Source organism: Callithrix jacchus, chromosome 16 (genome assembly GCF_049354715.1).
Source record: "Callithrix jacchus isolate 240 chromosome 16, calJac240_pri, whole genome shotgun sequence".
In the NCBI taxonomy this organism is placed as follows: domain Eukaryota; kingdom Metazoa; phylum Chordata; class Mammalia; order Primates; family Cebidae; genus Callithrix; species Callithrix jacchus.
In genome coordinates this window covers 67,434,229-67,455,762 of record NC_133517.1, presented here as the reverse complement: position 1 = coordinate 67,455,762, position 21,534 = coordinate 67,434,229, and the positions used below count along the sequence as shown (strand labels likewise).

Below are 21,534 nucleotides of genomic sequence, written 5' to 3'. Positions count from 1 at the left end.
AAGTTCTCTACCACTTTTGGGATTAGAGTCGTGTCACCTGGCTGAGTTGGGATGGTCAGTGACCAGCAGTTGCAGAACTTTTGTTTATGAATGGCTGAGACGCTCAATGGTAGATCTACGACGAAAGGGAAACTCAAGATGATCAATCTGCTAATCTGCCTTTGAAGCAGCTAGATCAGCCTCACCCTGCAGGCCTGTTGTGCTGGCACAAGTCAGTCCTACTAGGCTACAACGCTCTGTCTCAAGAGAGAAACTGGAGACAAAGAACCCCACAGAAAGTGTCCCAGAGGTCTCTGGATGAGTTGGAAAGAAAGAGAGGACAAAGACAAGATGACCTAGGGATTGGACTCGGATGAAGCTCCTAAAACAAAACCGTGTGATTATGATTTTTTAAAAAGCACATAACCAGGATAAAATTAATGGTCTATTAAGCTCCGAAATCTGGAAGAACTAAAGGAAGCTGACAGATGAATGTGGGAGCCAAAACCACACAAGAAGGTTGCAAGGAAAAGACAGCTAGATGGAATGATTAAGATCACAAATCAGTCCACAAACTAGGACAGGGAAGAGTAAGTAGATGACCAGGAAGAGGCGGTCCCTGGAGGGAGTTTCTCTTTAGAGACAACAGCCATTTATTCTTACCAACTGCTATCTATCTACTCTCAAATCCTCAGAGGAGAACCCAAGGACATGGACTGTAGAAGGTTTAAGACAACCCAAAGTTATGACCACAAGTAAGGTGAGCATTTGGGGCCTTTAAAATACATTTTGATAAATTCAGACCAGCAAAAAGAAGCTAACATGTTGGAGGGACTTACTCATTATGACCCTTGGAGGAAGTCCCTAATGTAAGCCCCTAAAGCATGAGGAAGACTGAGGAGAGACAAAACAGTTTGTCTACTGCCTGAGCATACAACCTTCTTTTTCAGCTGCCTCAACAGGACAGGCTTGACGGCCTCAGACCAAATCAAGCAAGTACAGCAAGTTTCCCAGGGCGGTACGGTTAAACCCTGTCAGCAAAACTGAATATCTTCAAATTAGGCAGGTAATCCTTCCCCTGTCCCATTATAAATATGCAAATTGGCAAGGGATCAGGGTCCGTCTTCTGAAGTGTAACCCATGGTTTATCTGTAGTGCTCAGACCAAGAATCCCTCTCCTTAGAACTACAAGATTCTGAAGGACCATGTGTACGTTCATAGCTGCATAGTGCTCCATGGTGCTGCATGTGCTGGGACAGCACCCATGATGGGACATATACCACAAGACCAATTAATTTCCATGGTAAAAATATAACATTTAAGTCTAACTAGTTTGGCCTATTTTACAATTATTCTATTTATTGGGATATGCTAAAAGACCAAGATGACCTTGAACAGCACCTGAGCACCATCAAAAACAATTTAACTATAAATGGAGCCAGAAACCTGCATAAGGAAAGCTGTCGGTAGTAGACAAGACAACCAAGACGAAAAAGCCAGGCTCACTGGGTTATAAAGCACAAAGCTACAGACTATACGGACACTTGACTGAAAGATAAACACTGAAAAAGAACTAATTCTAAAACTGGGAAAATAAATTCTTACTTCCGGTAAGAAAATGATAATTTACACAATCACTTCTACTCAAACTATTGTCTGTCTTAACATGACATTTAATAGGCTGTACTGCAGCTAAAGGAAAAATAGCAATTGTCTTACTTTCTTTTTTAGAACATAAGCATTTTTTTTTTTTTGAGGCGGAGTCTCGCTCTGTTCCCCAGGATGGAGTGCAGTGGCACGATCTCAGCTCACCGCAACCTCTGCCTCCCGGATTCAGTGATTCTCCTGCCTCAGCCTCCCAAGTAGCTGGGACTATAGGAATGTGCCGCCACATTCCTATAAGCTAAGAACATAAGCATTTTCAAAAAATGGAACTTCAACTTTGGAAGTTACAAACACAAATGGCCAAGTAGCAAATATAAATAAACAGAGTAAGGTATTAAAAAATATGAAGCAATAAAACTTATTACAAACTAGGAAGCACAGGTCCTAACTAATGGAGACAGAAATGGTTTGCCATGTGGTTCTGGCTAACATGCACATCAATTATTACTGTTGGAGGCTTAAAAAAAAAAAAAAAAAATACAGTGACCAAGTGTGAAATCTGGCAACTAATTAGAAATTTCTACAATTATGTGGGCCAGACAAATTATATCTCAAGTCTAAATTCAGCCTTTGGGTCTCCAGTACAACTTCAATCTTATAGTATATACCCCCTGGTTTCTGGCTCAGGTATTTAAAAAACAAACAATCACAGCATAATTTTCTTATGATTAATTTGTAACATGTTTATACATTTGAAAAATTCAAACTATATGGAAGTATGTGCTAAGAAATTAACTACATTCAAATCATCCTAATTTCTGACACACACCTATACTATTCCTCCCCTGTACCTATACGTATACAAAATAAAGTGCTTCACATTTACATCTTTAAAATCACACAAGGAGCTAACTGGCTAAATCTTACCTGCTCTGCCTCCTCCTCCTACAAAAAAAGAGTTACAACTTTGCTCACTCATTGTGCAGACACAATTTTGACTTCAAATAATTTTTCCCAAGCAAGGGAAAAAGCACACTGTTTTAAATTCTTTTTGCTTTAATAACTCCCTAGACAATGTTGAGTATATCATTAGCTTTCCATTTCTTTCTTTCTCAAGACAGAGTCTCGTTCTGCTGCCAGGGTGGAGTGCAGTGGTATGATCACAGCTCATGGCAGCCTTGACCTCCCGGGCTCAGGTGATCCTCCCACCTCGGCTTCCAGAGTAGATGGGACCACAAGCATGTGCCACCACACTCAGCTAATTTTTTTTTTTACGAGATGGGGTTTTTGCCATGTTGCCAAGGCTGGTCTTAAATTCCTGAGCTCAAGTAATCTCCTAACCTTAGACTGCAAGTGTTGGGATTGTAGGCATGAGCAAGCACGTCCAGACTATTTCTCATCCTCTACAGTTTTAAATACATGCATTGAGCATAACCAGCAAAAATTTCAAGAAAGTCTCCTTGATTTCTTTACATGATAAAGGATCCCACTATGAGAAATCCCTTGGTAGAATCTCTCTCCATCTCTACAGTAAGTCCTTTTCCCAAATACAGAAAACTAATCCTCAAGTCCTTGGTTATTTAAACTTTTGTGTTCTTAAAATCATTGCTGATTATGCTCAGATTCATGTATGTAAAACCACAGAAGATGAGGAAAATAATTTGTGGACAAAAATGGTCTAAAGAACTAAAAGGCCAGGACTGAAGGAAAGATTACACTGTGATCTTCTAGTCTAACAAGCTTGCTTTACTTACAAAACAGATTCTAAGCCAAATTCAGCATCATGAACATAAATTACTCTAAACTTCTGGAACTAGTAAACATCTTTTTCACTAGGGAAGTCATAATTACAAAACTTTCAACTTACCTAACCTCTGAGAAAATTCGTAAAATTTCTTTAATTTGCCTACTAGTGGAACAACTGCACCCCATGCCTTCTCTTGCAACTTCTCATCTGCTGGATGCTGGATTGCCTTCAAAATCCAAAGAATAAAAATAGTTAGATTTTTAAAAAATCAAAACGGTTCATTTTTACATTAAAATGCAGGTTTTAGCAAACACAGGAAACCCTGTATAATCTATGAAATACAGAATATTGAACCGGAAGCGCTGACTATTATTATTATTATTATTATTTGAGATGGAGTCTCACTCTGTCGCCCAGGTTGAAGTTCAGTGGTGTGATCTCACCTCACTGCAACCTCCACCTCTGAAGTTCAAGCAACTCTCCTGCCTCAGCTTCCCAAGTAGCTGGGACTACAGGCATGCATCACCATGCCCAGATAATTCTTTTATTTTTAGCAGAGATACGGTTTCACCATGTTGGCCAGGCTGGTCTAGAACTCCTGACCTCAGGTGTTACAACCACCTCAGCCTCCCAAAGTGTTGGGATTACAGGTGTGAGCCACCGTGCCCAGATGAGCGTTGAATATTCTATATTGAGTGCTGAGGGTGAGTCTTCTCAACTCCACAGACACTCCATAGAGGAGAGCTAAGAGCGGGTCTTCTCAATTCCATAGATACTTCAACCTATTATAATACATTCTTATTTATCCTTGCAATAGATAGGAACATAATGAAAATCTTAAAAATGGTCCAATATAATTGTTAAATATATTATGCCTTGGTGCCTAGCAGATCCATAAGAAGAAAATATTTCATATTCTTTCCCAATTTACAGAGTCTCTTAGTATTTCTTTGTCAAAGAATTGTTTTAGTAAAAGGAAAAAAAAAACTCAAAAAGTAAAGCAATAACTGAAGATGCCAACTCCAGGAACAAGCTAAGAAACTTCCAATAATTCAAATTCCAGGGTCCAAACTTGCATTAAGAAAACTACCATGGCCGGGCGCGGTGGCTCACGCCTGTAATCCCAGCACTTTGGGAGGCCAAGGCGGGTGGATCACGAGGTCAAGAGATCGAGACCATCCTGGTCAACATGGTGAAACCCTGTCTCTACTAAAAATACAAAAAATTAGCTGGGCACGGTGGCGCGTGCCTGTAATCCCAGCTACTCAGGAGGCTGAGGCAGGAGAATTGCCTGAACCCAGGAGGTGGAGGTTGCGGTGAGCCGAGATCGCGCCATTGCACTCCAGCCTGGGTAACAAGAGCAAAACTCTGTCTCAAAAAAAAGAAAAGAAAACTACCTACCACTTAAGAACCTAAATCAAGCTGAAACTGATTTAAGAATTGTCAGCCAGGCGTGGCAGCTCATGCTTGTAATCCTAATACTTTGGGAGGCCAAGGCGGACAGATCACAAGGTCATAAGTTCAAGACCAGCCTGTCCAACATGGTGAAACCCAGCCTCTACTAAAAATAGTAAAATTAGCTAGGCATGGTGGTGTGCACCTGTAATCCCAGCTACTCAGGAGGCTGAGGCAGAATCGCTTGAACCTGGGAGGTGGAGGTTGCAGTGAGCCGATATCATGCCATTGCACTCCAGCCTGGGTGACAGAGCGAGACTCCATCTCAGAAAAGAAGAATTGTCACAGCCACCTATTCTCAGTAACTAAAATCCTCTTTTACATGCCAACTTTTCTCAGGCTTTTCTGAAGAAGAAAATGAAAACCTAATTTCAAATATGAAAGGAGAGAGAAAACATAAATCTGAATATATATGACTTCTTCTACACCCAGTCTTTCAAATCATTAAGTAATCTTTTCTGAATGTAGAGGTTTATTTCCAAAAATAGTATTTTCTTAGCTGTGCCTCTGCCTATACACGCTTTTCTTACTGCTTTACAGAAGTTCACACAGTTTTCAACAACCTGATTTACTTTCACTAACAACTGGAAACAAACTAAGCACACCGTCTGAAATTCAGAACTAAAGCAGGGGTCTGCTTATAAACATTATCAAGAGGTTATCTGACATGTCTTGATGTTCCCAAGGCACTAGCACTCTGACTCCAGCCACACAAAAACAAAAAAACAGGAAAGCAAAATAAAATTGGACCCAGACAGATCTAAAGGATGTTCTGAGCAAATCAGCTGCAAACTGAATTAATGGGCTACACATTGGTTCAGCAATTTATTTTATAAACCTGGCACTATTTTCAAACTGATGTTTTATTCAATATTTTTAAATGATGCTTTAACCCAGTAGAAGCCTTATTCCTCTGAAGAATAAATATGTTGCAAGAAAATCTGGGTTAACCTAAACAAAACTGCCTCAGTCTCCACAGTAGCATTTTAAGTTCACATAAATGCCACGACTCTACAGAAATCAATGGCTAATAGTCAGCAGGGCTATTTACACTGGTGTATTGTGAAACTGAATGTTACATAAATAAAATTATTAACCTTAAGTTTTGCAAACTAGTAATCAATGCTAGGGTAGGAAGCCAGTAAGCTTTAGATAAATACCTTTTTAGTGTGAGGGTAGAAAAAGTCAACTTTAATCAAGCTTTTAAAATACTTATCAATAACACTAATTTGTGACTACTATGAATCCCTTCAGCCACATCAGGGGAAAAGTAGTTGGCTATTCAGAAGTATGCACATCATTCTTAGACCAGTTAGTCTTACAAATAAAAATATCTTGAGCCAACCCGCTCTGTTCACTCTCATAGGCTACAGAGAAAAGTCATAATTGAAGTCAATGTAAGTTCATGGTTCCCAATAGAACCATATGTGTTGTCTGCAGTTATTTTTCTTGTCCCTGTTCAAACTACCCTAAAATCCTTATCATTCCACAAAGCTGGAACATCAGGTATGTGCCAACATCCACATACCACCACAATGCACTGCATATCTGTTTTTACCATGTTTTTCGATAGACTAGGCTACTAGCTCCCAGGGTAAATTTGAGTGTGAATGAAATGCAGAAAAGAAATTGCATAATTCTTCTAAATTCTGGATTTGTTGGCTTTAATTTAAATGCTGGTTTCTCTGGACCAATTTTTCTCCGGACCAATTTTTCTCCTGTCTTCTCTATGAAATTCAAAAGGCTTGGTTATGAAGTTCTTGAGATCGAAATTTCTTTCTACTAAAAAAAATCTTAAACCATACATTTTGACTCTATATAGAGGTTGTTCAACTAAAAGAACAAATGTCTATTAAACTAGAAACAATAACAACAATAAAAAAGCAAATTCATGAATGTTAAAATGTTATTTTCTTCTCTTAAAGAAGTCTATCCAATTTTTCTCCCAAGGATCTAAAAATGCTTTTCTAAATATCAGTTCATTCTCACAATATAAAAATGCTCTAGCAAATGTCACCCATTTTCATAATTGGGCAGAGCTAACTATTTCCCTGGCCCTGCCTTGCCTATATTTAGAACTGAAGACACTGGCTGCTCTCTTATAATAAACATTTTACGTTCTTCCTCGTACTTCTAAGTTCTTGTCCTCAAGCAACAATTTCACTTCTGTTAGATAAGGTTTGGGGTCAATACCTATCATAGCCCAACGTGCAAAAGGGCACTTAGTAAATGCCAATGGTGAGGTTATTATGGAGCAGGTATAACTCATTTTCAAAAATGTTAAAATTGGCTGGGCACAGTGGCTTACCCCATAATCCTAGCACTTTGGGAGGCTGAGACAGAAGGATCGCTTGAGGCCAGGAGTTCAAGACCAGCCTGGGCAACATAGCAAGACCCCATCTTTATTTTTTTAAAAATTTATCAAAAAATGTTAAAACAGTTATAGACACATTACATTAATGGAAAGTACTTATTTCCCTCTAGGTGATCAATCCTAGGCAATAAGCATTATTTATTTGATAGCTTCTATCTTAAATCAAAGTTCATTCTATTTTACAATGTTTAATAAAATATTAAACTAAAATATATTAATATATAATTGAACATCATTAGTATAGTAATAATAGAAAACTCTCAGTTTATGTTAGCTTTGTATCAGACGCAGTGCCATGCTGTTTACATGGACTGTCTAATTTTATCTTCATAATAACTCTGAACTGCTTCCACATTTTTACTGCTATGAATAAGGCAGCCATATAGGTTTTTACATCGACATTTCCTCTTAAATTAGTTGTCTGAAATGTTTCATAGAATAAAAGTACCTACTGCAAGAGCACAAACAATTTTATAGTTTTTTTTAAATATACTGCCAAGCTGACCTCCGAAAAGATTACAATTTTACAATACTTCTTGCACTGATTGAGATTATCGTTTTTACATAAAAAAACCAAAACTTCTTCACAGTGATGTGCACTTCTCAGAAAAGCTGACCATTTTTTCTGTTGTCTGTGCTTTTTCATAGGTAAAATAGTTGGCTGCTCCAACTCTTATTAACACTATTAGCAACACTAAGTCTTAATACTGACCTATGACTGTTGTAACACATCAGTTCTTTGACTATTTGGTATATATTCAACTTTTATTTGTACCTTCCTTTCTTAATCTGTTTCTCTACTCTTCAAAAATCTTTCCTCTTTGTATCATTAAACCCGCATCAACTTCTCAACAAAAATTTCTTCAACTCTTGTTACATATTTGATCCCTATCTACAGTAGATTTCAATGAAATTTTTCAGTTTTCTAGCTTACATATTTTATATTTTAATGCCTATTTCTCTTTTATTACTTCCTTTACCATCATTTAACAATGGTACCTTCGTATGTTATTTCAAGCCTGGTAAGATGAATCACTTACCATTGCTTTTTATTTTTCCCTTATATTTTGGTGTTCTTCAGTGTTACTTTTCTATATAAACTTTCTCTTTTCCTTTAAACTTTATTTACTTTCTGACATCACCAATCATGGACTATTTATGAGTGAACTATGCATGGCTACGTCTTTTATTTTCTCAGGAAAACAGTGCTACTGAGTGACTACGGCATCCTATGCAAAGCTTCAATCTTAGGTCATAGCTTTATGAGCCCTGGTTTCACAGCCCTAGAAAGTCTCTTTTGATATAGCCTATATATAAACTTTTCTACCTCTATACTCTATTCTAGAAGATTACAAATGACTCTTAATGTGCAATCAAATCTACAAACAGACTTTAGAGGAAACACTATAGCCTTCCCACACACAGAAGTAGAATAATTCTCCCAATGGGAAGTACTACAATTAAAAAAAAAAAATTCAGGCTAGACACCTGTCTCAAAATAAAACACACACACACACACACACACACACACACACACACAAATATAATAAAATAAAAACCATGGAATCATTTAACTGTCTCTTCCCTTACACTCAACATTCAGTCAATCACCATCACATGTTTTGAATCATCACCTTCTGGTGTCTGCACTTGATTCTGCCTTCACTAGTACTCCAAATGTCAGAAGAGAAATTGAGGTGGATATGGAATGTATGTCCCAAAGAGTGACCTTGATGACATCTGCGCTCTTTGTTACAGAGAATAATGTGCAAAGCGGAGGATGGGAAGAATCAAGAAACACAGCATGGGCAATGGCTTCAAGAAATGCAGTAATGAGAAGGAGACAGATGAAGGCCCAGGGGACAGGGAGTTCCTCTGGGTAGTACGGACACCTGAGGATGTGCTGTGGGGAAGAAGTCAGTAAAAGAAAAAAGACTGAAGATTTAATAAAGAAAAGAAATAACTAAAAGAGGGATGAAGAACACAGGTAAAGAAGTTAGTCTTGGAAAGAAACAAGGACACAGCTTCTTCTGAAAAACAGAAGAAACAAAAAATGAGATGAATGAAAACCTAAAAAAGCTCAGAATTCTGGGAGAGAAAAGTTGAGGGGGACCACATTACATATTTTCTTTGTGGTGTAAAGTCATGGGGAAGGTGTCCTGGCTACAAGGATGATGTCAACTTTCTCCTACAAAGCACCACATAAATACTGCAAATTACAGGTGTAACAGCAACCCAAAAGGTAAATAAAATTTTCTTAATATATAAAAACTACCTATTAATGGAACACAGCTTTTCCTTTTATGCTCAATGCACTGCAATCACTTCTGAAACAATGCCAAGTGACCATCCTCCAAATATAATACTTAATATAAAATACAGAATTTTGAAGTCTAGAAAACAATAGAGATTACAAAGAGGCAGGACAGTAAGTTTCAGTTAACTAGAAAACACATAAATGTGCTTTACCTCTCGTATTTCGTGGCCAGCTCCTCTGTATGACTGCAAGTCCTCCAAGATGCCTTCTGCATCTTTTAATACTACATTCACCTGATTATAAATTTCCTTCTCAGACTCTGTAGGCTGGGCATCTAAATAGCAGGAAAGCACAAGAAAATTTACAGTGACATGATTTTTTTTTAATACATATGTAACTGTAAGCAATTAACAACCCCAATTTCCAAAGATGAGTTAATTCTATTCAATGTTAACTTTGCACTTTTTAAGAAAAGACTAATACTTTTCCCATAGATCTACATTTAAATGACTAGCTTCAAGTTTACAAATATTACAGAAAACAAGGCAACACCAAACGTTACTAACTTAGTTTAAGTTCCAAATTAGGACCTGGTGTATTAAACTAATCTGAGAATTACAATTAAAACCTTTAATTGTGATAGTCTTAACAATGACTTTTTCTACTACAATCATCACTATCACTGTAAATGCATCAGAAATGATCAATTTTAATGCAAAAGAAAAGCCTACTAAAGCACGTTGCTTATCTATAGTTTAAGACAAAGTATTTTTATTTGCCTATGCCGTTCATTTTACTTTTAATGACTAGGTTTTGATATTAAAAAGGAAAAACTTTAAAAGAATCGTTTTTAAGCACTCCCCCTTTTCTAGGGATCACTCTAAAGTGTCTCAACATATATGATAATGTAGGTTAAAGAAGGGAGGATATATATGTCTAAAAACAAATCCAAGAGAATATCACTGAACTATTCTGCTGATGACTACAAGGTCAAGGTTCCTATGCAGAGGAGTTCCAATTAGAAAACTGCTCCACAAGCACTCAGCTGCTGAAAACAAGATACTTCAAGCTACACTATAAAACTATTACTCAAATTTTGAAATACTAAGGGAAAATCTGAGTTCCTACACAGTTGGGAGTAAGAGAAAAATGAAGGAAGAATTACAGTTATGAAAAGCAGAATCAGGGACACAAACATATGGGCATTTTCACCACCTGTGGTGTTAGCTGCAAAACATATGTTAATGGATGACTAAATGTGGATTTCTCTCTATTTGAGTCAAGTTAACAGTTGTTTTTAATAATACTGGTCATTTGTTCTCCAGGGACAAATCTTTCTTATTTTAAGAAAAAAGGGGGACGCTAAGAGGAAATGAAGAGTTTTTCATAAATCTTTCCAAGCAGGCCACATTCAGCACCACAGGTAAGGCATAAAGCACTTAAAATTATAAACATTGTGAATATAATGTTTTAGAGAAAAATGGCAGAATTCCTCCATGCTAAAATTCTCTCTTATAAGGGGAAAGGAATCAGTCCAAATTTATAAGATGAAGTAGGAACGTTTTTAATACTATCAACTGGTCTTTAAATTGAAAAATATTAACAAAACAGGTTTTTGATAATCTTTGTCTACCAATCATATAAAACTATTTAACTAGACGTTTCTGCTCCTTTTCACCTCACATCAAACACACAATGATGTTTTTATTCCTTTACTTAGAATATTGTAAAGAAACTTTGTTTAAACATGAAACTGGGTGTAAAGATCCCCAAAAACTGTAACTTTATTTTGTGCTTGGAGCAAGTCATAACTCAACCTGCCAAATAGTCAAAAATATACAACATATTTTTTAAAAATCAACAATTACATTACCAAATTTTAAACTCAACATATGTAAAATAGTCCTACAGCAACAATAATAAAGTAACATTCATATGCAAAGTCAACTTAAGAATGTGTTCACATATCTGTTCCCTCATTTTTCAAATTTCTTTTCAGAAATCATTTTTTTAGGAAGAAAATACTGTGACAAAACAATTATACAAGAGGAGCCAATTGAAAAATTAAAAAGACTCTCTATCCAAGGCTACAAAGGTATTATTACTAGGAACAAATACTGATATTGCAACTGTATGGTTGGCTTTCTTATAGATCAGGCTTTGTTATTTAGCAGTAATAATTTACTGCTAAATATTTTACATTTTGCCATATTTTCCACTGTAATAGTTAGACATAACACTTTTTTTAAAAAAAAAGCACACTTCATGACTTTTATACTTACATCAGATGTAGAGAAAAATAATTTTTACATGCAAAAAACGACAGTCTTACACTTTTTCATATGAAATTGTGAAACTACAGACGTAACATCAATAGTAGACATGTATTTAGTTTGAATTCATGAAGTGGGAATTCATGACAAAAGACAATATTTTAGCTATCTATTATATATCAAAGGTATTTGTGAAGTTTGACAATGCTAGACTATGTATTTTGGGTGTGGTGACTAACTGTTAACATAAAAATGTGACACTGAGACTTACATACAAACGAAACATTATCAAGTAGACTTAAGTAGACCTTGTAAGTGGTTAATAACTAGTAAAGGTTTAATAAGTACCGAGAAATTTAAAAATAGAGAAGATTTAAGTTTCCCTTTAGGGTGAGAAAAACACCCAGCACCACAATGATTAAACATTTTTTAGACTGTCACAGGAAAGTCACATTTATAATTTTGAAAGCTGCTGAAGACTGCTGTAGAAATGAAGACAAACAGAAAATAGCAGACAGGTAAGCACTACTTTACTGAAAGCAAGTCATGCAAAAGGGTGAAATACTAGGAAGGGGGAAAGGCTGGATAAAATAAAGCTTTTTTTATTTTCCCGAAAAATGGTACTATATAATGCAACCAAGACTTGTCACTTTGATTTTCCACAGGAAAAAAATGGCTTTACTATTTCAAAAAAATAAATAAATAAAAGTATCATTTAGACATTTCCCAAAAGGACATTCAAAACTGTAAAATAATATATCTACTATTGAGAGTAGACATATTCATTAATCATCGAGCTTAGTTTTTAAAGCTGTTCAAGGGAAATTAAGGCATGTTTCCATTGTTCTTATTGAAGATAAATTAAAAATTGTAATAACTTCACGCTAATTACCTTAAGGGTGGAGGGTAGAAAAAGAGTCACTAAAAGTAACTGCTAAAATTGAAGTCATTATGATACAAAAGGAAGCAAGAACTAACTATGAAATAAAAAAATAAAAAGTCAACATAAAAATTATAATTGGGGTAAGAGATCTTTCTGCTTTAATTTTACAGTAATTCATTCAATAAATCTATGCAACCTACCTCTAAGTTACATCAAGACACAGACCAGAATGTACAGTACGTACCACTGGTTCATATGTAAACTCAGTACTAGTAGATTTTCTACAATACATTTTGAATGAATGAGAGGGTACAGAGACATAAAATAAGTCTCCAGCATGAATTAAGGAAGACCACTATGCATTTTGATCTCTGAATAAGTATCATCCTATATCATTTTAGAAAAATAAATATAAGAAAGATGCCACCAGAATAAAGATATTTCAAAGTACAGGGCAAAAGCAACTGAAACTATGCAAGAGATAAATGAAAAAATAAGTGAGAGTAGGTCCCAATATTTCTAAATGATAAAGGGGAAACAAGTAACACAAAGGACACAAGAAAGAGAAGAAATGTATGACTCAATGGAAAGGCACTATAACAGAATCAGAGAAAATATATGCTACTTCTCCCTTAACAAATGACTAACTCTATTTACTCTCTTATTTTGATCTACCTGGAGATAAGTAAATCAAGTTTAACAAATACATACTGAACTTCTATCATTTAAAAAGCACTATGCTAAGATTGGGAAAGGACACAAATAATAAATAAAAGTCTCTTTCCTCCCAAGAACTAGAATTTAGTGACCTAGTAGATATAAGAGTTACTCAGGTAAAGATCTGTCATTAGAATGAGCTATAAGTTAACATTTTGTTATAAAATGAGAAATTCCAAGAACTAGAAGAGGCTATAGAGGCCCCTATTCAGTTTCTTTTTTCCCTTTTCTTTTTAAAGACAGGGTCTCGCTCTGCCATCCAAGCTAGAGTGCAGTGGAGCAACCATAGCTCACTGCAGGGGCACACGCCACCATTCCTAGCTGATTTTGTGAAAAAAAAAAAAAAATCTTTTGGACAGAGTCTTGCCACGTTGCTCAAGGCTGGTCTCAAACTCCTTGACTCAAGAGATCCTCTTGCTGTGGCCTCCCAAAGTGCTGGCATTCTAGCCATAAGCCACTACACCTAGCTCCATTCAGAGCTTTTTATCTGCTGTCATTAGCATAACTGCTGCCAAATTTAATGGAGCAATTTTGGGCTTATATTTTAATTGAACTATTATTAAATAAAAACAAAATAAAATCTGATCATATAGGTGTAATCTGTTCTAAGGAAAAAATCCTTCTACCAAGACTGAAAAATGTTTCACTGAATGCAGAACATTTCATGCCTTAAGGTCTCTGACCATGTTGTTCCTTCTTTCCACCATTCTTCACTGTATTAGCTCAAACATTCTAATTCACTCTCCAAAACCCAATTCAAACATCAACAGCAGAAAGTCTTCCATGAGGGGCCAAGTGCAGTGGCCCATACCTGTAATCCCAACACTTTGGGAGGCCAAGGTGGTGGATCATTTGAGGGCAGGAGTTTGAGACCAGCCTGGCCAACATGGTGAAACCCCGAATCTACTAAAATACAAAATTAGCCAAATATGGTGCTGCATGCCTATAATCCTAGCTACTGAGGAGGCTGAAGCAGGAGGCTGAGGAATCGCTTGAACCCAAGAGGTGCAAGCTGCAGTAAGCCAAGATCACACGACTGCACTCCAGCCTGGGTGACAGAGTGAGACTCCATCTCAAAAAAGAAGGTCTTCCATGATGATTCCCAATCTACTCACTGACGTTTAAAGTTAGTATCTTCCTGAGCTACACATTGAAAATAATGTTTAAAATAAATAATGTAAGTAAAACTATGAGTTTTCTGGCAGGTGGGTGCCTGAAATTCCAGCATTTTTTGGGTTGGGAACTGAGGTGAGAAGGTCACTTGAGCCAGGGAAGTCGAAGCTGCAGTGAGTTGAGATCACACCACTGCACTCCAGCGTGGGTGAGAGACTGACCCTGACTCAAAAACAAAACAAAACAAAATTATGAGCTTTCAATTCTATCTTCTCCTACTAGATTGAGAGCTCCCAAAGGTATGGGTTGTATCTTAGTTATTCTGCATCCCCAGCACCTACTGGTATACAGGAGGCAAGTCATAAAGATATGTTGAACTCAAGTGAAAAACAGTTACAGGGGTTGAGAGGGGAGTAGTAACTTAAGAGAGTAATGATTTACTTTAAATCATTTTCTTTGCAAACTACAAGATTCCACTAAATCACGTTTCAATTTTATATATAATATGATACAAAGAGCCAGGAAATCTACATGAATTATTTCTATAGTTGCCCAACTGCAGAGATATATTGGGATAGACTTAACCAATTAGAATAATGGAAACAGTAAAACTAAATTACTCTGGTGACATGAATATTAAGGTGCATCTAGAAATAAACAATGTAGAACTACGTACTCTAGCAAAAATGATGTGGCTATGTCTTAAGTTATTGGGAGCCAGCAAATCAGTTATGTTGACAATTTTGGGTCTGCTACAAAACAGTATAAAACAGTTTAAGAGAGCAGCTGTCTGATGGGCCAAGGTCACTATAGCCGCTTAATGATAAGGTAAGCTTTCACAAATATGCTATTTCCAAAAAGAAGAAACATGTGCAAATGGATGGGAGATGAAATTAAGATAATGCCAATGTTAGAATCAAAAGAAAACGTATCTAAAAATCTACATAAGAAATAACGATGGGCAAACTCTAGTCTGGTATACAGTATGTGATCACTAACTTTCATTTATAGGACGCCAGTAAGTATAAATCCAAAAGATCTACATTGGCTGATACAGGCAACAATATCTGTCTTTACAGTTAACATTTTATATGTACTTCTATATTATTGGTTATTATTATTGTTGTTTGCAATTTTAACCATTTCCTGTCACTATTATTATTTAAATTATAACAATGTACCAGGTGCAGTAGCTCACACCTGTAATCCCACTACTTTGTAAGACCAAGGTGGGTAGATCACTTGAGCTCAGGAGTTTGAGACCAGCCTGAGCAACATGGTGAAACCCCATCTCTACCAAAAATATGAAAAATTAGCTGGGCTTGGTTGCATGCGCCTGTAGTCCCAGCTACTCTGGAGGCTGAGGTGGGAGGAACCCTTGAGTCACGGAAGCAGAGGCTGCAGTGAGGTGAGATAGAGAGCTAGTGCACTCTGGTCTGGTGGACAGAGTGAGACCCCATATCCAAAACAACAACAAAAAAGTGTGTGTGTGTGTGTGTGTGTGTGTGTGTGTGTGTGTGTGTGTAAAATCATTCAAACACGCCCACAAAATGGAAAGCCAAGACCAAGTAATCTTTTAAATACTACATTTAAATTCATGCTTCCCACTTGACCATAATATAATACTAGGTTTACAAAAAGATCAAGTGCCAAGTCTTGAACAAGATCTTGACTGAATCAAAGCCAAGATTCTGTAAATGTAAGGAATTTGAGACAAAGAGGAAAAGGGAGACAGAATAGCAGAAAAATACACAAGACCAAGTTGGAAACAGATGCAAATAAACTAAAATACAGCTCTAATGTAAGCTGCCTCATTTGAAAGAATATCTTCAAGTAAGCAATCTGCTCAACATCCCCAAGCTGATTAAAAGTCATGCTGAACATGCACTTAAAATAGCACTGGTAAATTGTTGAGAAGGGTCAAGAAAACTAATATTTATCTAATATTTAACAGTATTTCCCCTAAAAACCCAATTTCTTTGAAACCCAATTTCACATGGACCTGATATTGATATTACTATTCTTTACTAGCCTGTACATAGTACCCAAACTATAACAGATTCTTTATAGAAGTGGAATAAAAGTCAAAAATAATCAGAGACCACAAATTATTCTACAAAACGAAGATAAGCTATAAATTGATGTGTTCATATGAACTGCCCTGGTTTAAAATGATTCATAAAATAGAATAAATTACATAAAATCATAAAAACTAAAGTGAAGTTGCAGGAGAAGGCAATGACTTTCTGGGGGTTTATTTTAAATGATTTGTTTGTTTTGTTTTTAAAATCAGAAAACACCTTAAATTTTAAGTATATAAAAATATGTTCAAACACTTTAACCTCAAATAAAAATGTAAGGGATCACATGATGGAAAACCTAAGGAATACCTCTTCACCCTTTCCTAACAATTTTCGATTGATCAGTTAAAATAGCATCATTCACACTAAAACATCAATTTAATCATTTTTCTCAATTGGACAACCAGACAAGCTAAAGCGGTATCAACAGCCAACAAAAGCAAAAGCTTTGCAACATGCATTGAGGTCAATGACACTTACCTGCCACTCTTAGACCATATTACAATAGGTCATGCAACATAAAACAAACAGAAGGCAAATTACTTAAAGGTCTGTGAACCCATTATTTGTCCTTTTATTTAGACTTAGAAAAAATAAATTCCTGAAGTAAATACATTCCATGTTTTAACTTTTCAAATTATCTGCAAAGATTAAATAATTTAGGTTCACACTTACCTTTTAATATTATGCCCAAATTACTGAGCTCTGAATGGCCTTCATGAACAGATTGATATTTGAAATACTTAAATACGCACCCTAGAATAATTGAAACCTTGTCGATTTTTCTTGACTACAACAAAAGTTTTCCCCAAATACTGCTTCTATTAATAAATCTTGAGGTAGTATTTGACCTTTCCAACAAAATTTTTGCATTAAAACGTTTTCATTAGAGAATAGATCTCAAATTACAAAATAATCTCCAACTAAGAGATATAAAATCTCTTATAAAAACTAAACTAAAGACATTTTATCATCACAATTTAATCTATAAAACAGGACTTCCAGTTCTAGAAGGCACCAGAAATTTACAAACAATTCATAGCTCAGTCATGCAAAGCAGTTAAAAAGATGGCAAAGTGGAAACATTCATTTAGTGCAAGACAAACGCAGTCTACTGCAGGCAAAGAGAAATAGATATAAAATCATCTTCTCACTTTCAAAATCAAGGAAAAAATTTGGCCCCTGCTCAAGGTCTGTGCATGTCAAAACTTTAAGAAGATTCCCCATGTTAAGGTACCTGTCAAGACAAGAATGAGAAAAGAGAAAATATCCCTTTACAAAAAAGAACAACTGAAGTTTACTTAAAGAAAAATAGTAACAGGGAAAATGTTCATTAGGCCATGAATTCATTCTTCAGGTTACCCAGAATGTGCTCTGGCAGACAGCAAATCGGGTTCTCAAGGTGTTGGTATGTAGGACCTAGAGGTGAAATGTGGTTTTCCTGTACACAATGGCACAACTGTTGCTCTAATTCTTCTCAAAATTCTCCCAAGACAAGTTTCATTAATGGCCTTATAATGAAAAATTCTTTAAGTATTCCAATAGTGCTAATATTCTGAAAAAGAAATTTCTGATCAAGAATTATTTACATGTAATATTGTTAGCATAGCACTGAAATAACAATGTATTTCAAAGCCAAATATGAATAATTTGGCCACAGCTCACCTTTGCATCTCATCTTAAAACAGTATAATGTAAAACTTACTTCCTGCATGAGATTAAATAAAGCATATATTTCTAACCAAATTTGGATTGTTAATAATTTGCGGAGGTTATGGAGAGTACTGACTCAAGATATGCAGCACAATTCTGATTTTTGAAATAAAATTGTTATAGGATTATAAGTGAATATTGTTTGACATAGTCACTAAAGCATACTATTAGAATGTTCATCATAAGGCTACTTGCTTCATGGACTAATGAAAGGACAGCACTGGCTACAGACTCAACATGATTTTAGCAAATGAAAAACTAAATTATACATATGATGGTGATGTTTGCCTACGATTAAGAAAAAAATCATGCAACCTTTGTTTGATCCCCATGTTTAATTAACAAATATTCTGGCTGGCCTTCACCGTGGTGTGAGTATAATTCATCTTTCACCTTTACCATTATGCACCAGCTGTGAAGGGCTAAAGAGACTTACTTTCAAAGTCCAAGAAAAAATGTGCTGCATTGTGGTCTATGTCCCTGGTTAGCACCTTAATGAGATTACCCATGCCAGCAAACCTAAAAATAAAAATGGCAACATCATTTAGTTCCAGTAAAAAATTTTAAGCAGAGGCCTGGGATTTGGCAAAGGCTGGCTTGCTCATAATTATCAACAGGTGCAGGTTTATATGCTTTTGGCAATGAGAATTTGGAACAACAAAAGCACATTTGGCTCTGAGTTTATAGCTCCTGTCCCTCTTTTCCACATATCAAAAAAGTTACATAAGCAAGATGGGAAAAAAGATTAGATTTCAACATATAACTTGCATATTTACATTTTATTGCTATCTATGTCAGTGTTACTCCTTTAAAATTTTTGAGGCATATATTTCTCAATTTAAATTAACAGCAAAACTAGATTTCTCAAATAAGTAAATATAGAGACCATTATTTTTTAAATAATAGGAATATTTTCCTTCTTGCAGAATCAAATCCTATTGGGAATACAAAGAAGACAAACCACATTTAACCATTAAATACTAAAGAAAGTTACTAATTAATGACCCACCTAAAAAAACTTTACCACACATAAAATGTTTTTGATATCTTCTATCTCCTAAGATTAATCAAACGTTTATTATTTAACTCTTAGCCTGAATAATCAACTATATACAACTATACCATGTAAGGAACTTAAAAGTTAACACAGCAAACAAACACAACAGGGAGCCAGCAATTATCTCAAGTTACTAAGTTTGCAGAGGGAAAAAGTAAAAATACAGCATTGGCATAAATGCTGCCCAAGATTTGCCATAATGCAGTGAGGATCAAAGTGGGAATGGGGTCAGAAACATCCAGGAAACCAGGTTCAAACCTGGAAGGTGGAGTGACAAAAGGGAAGGCAAGCTACAGTAGGTATCACAGCTACCCACATTCTCCTCCCTCCAACTGCTGTGCCTTTCCTCCAATTGCTGTATGTTTTTCTCCAAAGATCCCGTTGCTGGTAAATGTAAATAAAGCAAAACATAAAACAACATTTTTATTAAGGAAAAAAAGACAACTTGCCACTCACTCTCATTACAAGAAGCTTGAAAAAGGTTAGCACTTCTTGTCACCTGTGCCATCCCCCACTTCTTACACCTAATCTCCAACATTAGCATTTGTTTCTAACTGTAAGCTTCCCATGAGAAAATGAATGGTGCGTGTAATAGTTATTTGCTTTAGAGATCAAAGTCTTTATAAAACGTTAAAAGCAATCTATTCACGTATGGTAAGTACTGAATGGTTCTTCTCTTTTGAAACAATATTCCCCCAATGGGAGAGATAGATCTATCTTCTTTTTACATTAATATTTTTATTACACTGAATTTCAATGGTCTGATTTTGTACAATATTTTACACAAATGGATTAGGTGACATTAAAGCTAAGAGAGAAATATTTAATATTTCATCTTAATTGCCTTATACATTGTAAAACATTTAGTAATACCAAGCTTTTATATTAAAGGAAAGGAAAAACATTTTTATTAAATCATCACACCCAAATAATTACCTCAAATTGGTTACTAAAGTTATTCAATAGATTTTGGAAGAAACCATTTGGAAGTAGCATATCTCACAGCTTTAATTTTTAAAAGCTTTCCAATATATATGGAATGACTGTTTCCAAACATATACAAATTTTCTCACTAACAAGAACCAAGACCAAATTTTTAAAAAATTACCTAGTGGTATCAAAACTGTAACTACAGATGAAAAATATATCATGAGAAGGGACTATAATTATTTTAGTAGGAAAAAAGCAGCACACCATTTGGTTTTAGGAGTTTAATCTATGGAAACAAAGCAGAAATTCAACTCTAGCTTACTAGCTGTCTGACCTTAAGGATGGTGGTTAACCCTTCTGAGGACTCATTTCTTGATTGGTAAAACACAGATAATTATAGTAACTACCTTAAATGCCTATTTATCAGGGTTAAATGAGATTAAGCACTGACTCACTCAGCTTAGCGTCTGTCTGGCACACAGAATACATTTAATAAATATTGGCTGTTGCTGTAATTAAAACCTAAATATCACAAAACAACCTTTTAAAAGTAATAATGGCTCTATTTATTTCAACATAAACCTGAGTCTTTATCAACAAATTTCAACGTTATAAATGAGAACAAAGCCCATATTTGTCAAGAACATTGCTGGAATGTTGTCCTAAAATTAGTTCTATTAACAGGAAACCATCATCAGGTATAAAGAAGAGGGAGATTAGGTTTCCTTACCTTTTTACCTGTATGCACACAGTCCAACCTTGGGGAAAATTTTGGAACTAGCCAGGTATGTCTGCTCCATTTTCCTACAGCTCCTTCCGTAAACTTCTTCCTCTGTATATTGTCCTTCTTTCCAGGCACCCCAGGCTAATGTGATCCTCCACTCCTCATACTTGGGAGTATGACCACTACATCAGACTTGGTCCTGACCTATTTACTCTCATAAGAATTGAGAATTTCTTGCCTCTTTACACCATACACAGACACTTAGATTGAAAATGGCTCAGTTTATCTAACACAGTGTTTCTCACTATTAACATTTTGGGCTGAGGAGTTCTTTTGTTATGGGAGTCTGTCTCACAGTGTAGGAAAAACAGCAATATCTTGGGCTTCAATCTACTAGACACCAGTAGCTGCCCCCCATACAAGCTGTGACAATCAAAAATGCCTCTAGATACCGCCAAATGTCTCCTGGGGGCAAAATCACCCCTGAGAACCACTACAACAACTGCCGTCCAGTGCAGAAGTTCCCTCTACCACACAGCACACAGGACAGATGCTACGAAGGCAGCCCACATCACAATGTCTCTTTGAACAGAAAGTCACGGAAGTTTTCAAAGATCTAAAAACAG

General features: G+C 35.9%; 1 protein-coding gene and 1 long non-coding RNA gene across 51 annotated transcripts in view; one reads left to right on the top strand and one right to left on the bottom strand.

Annotated features, from left to right (window-relative positions):
• Positions 1-21,534, bottom strand: part of CYRIB (CYFIP related Rac1 interactor B) — a 201,422-nt gene that overhangs the window by 17,690 nt on the left and 162,198 nt on the right. For 15 of the 50 annotated variants that reach the window (XM_078353186.1, XM_078353184.1, XM_054246690.2 and 12 more), the window contains 3 exons: positions 17,639-17,721; positions 9,630-9,751; positions 3,452-3,557 (listed from right to left, as the gene is read on the bottom strand). In XM_078353186.1, coding sequence (XP_078209312.1) covers positions 3,452-3,557; positions 9,630-9,751; positions 17,639-17,711 — 301 coding nt within the window. In that variant the 5' untranslated portion in view covers positions 17,712-17,721. Of the gene's footprint in view, positions 1-3,451; positions 3,558-9,629; positions 9,752-17,638; positions 17,722-18,633; positions 18,717-21,534 lie in introns of all 50 variants that reach the window. The other 35 variants (XM_078353191.1, XM_078353205.1, XM_078353197.1 and 32 more) reach the window with 3 other exon arrangements.
• Positions 9,282-11,514, top strand: LOC144579757 (uncharacterized). Its single transcript, XR_013528104.1, has 3 exons — positions 9,282-9,402; positions 10,743-10,840; positions 11,417-11,514. It is a non-coding gene; the product is annotated as an uncharacterized LOC144579757 (long non-coding RNA).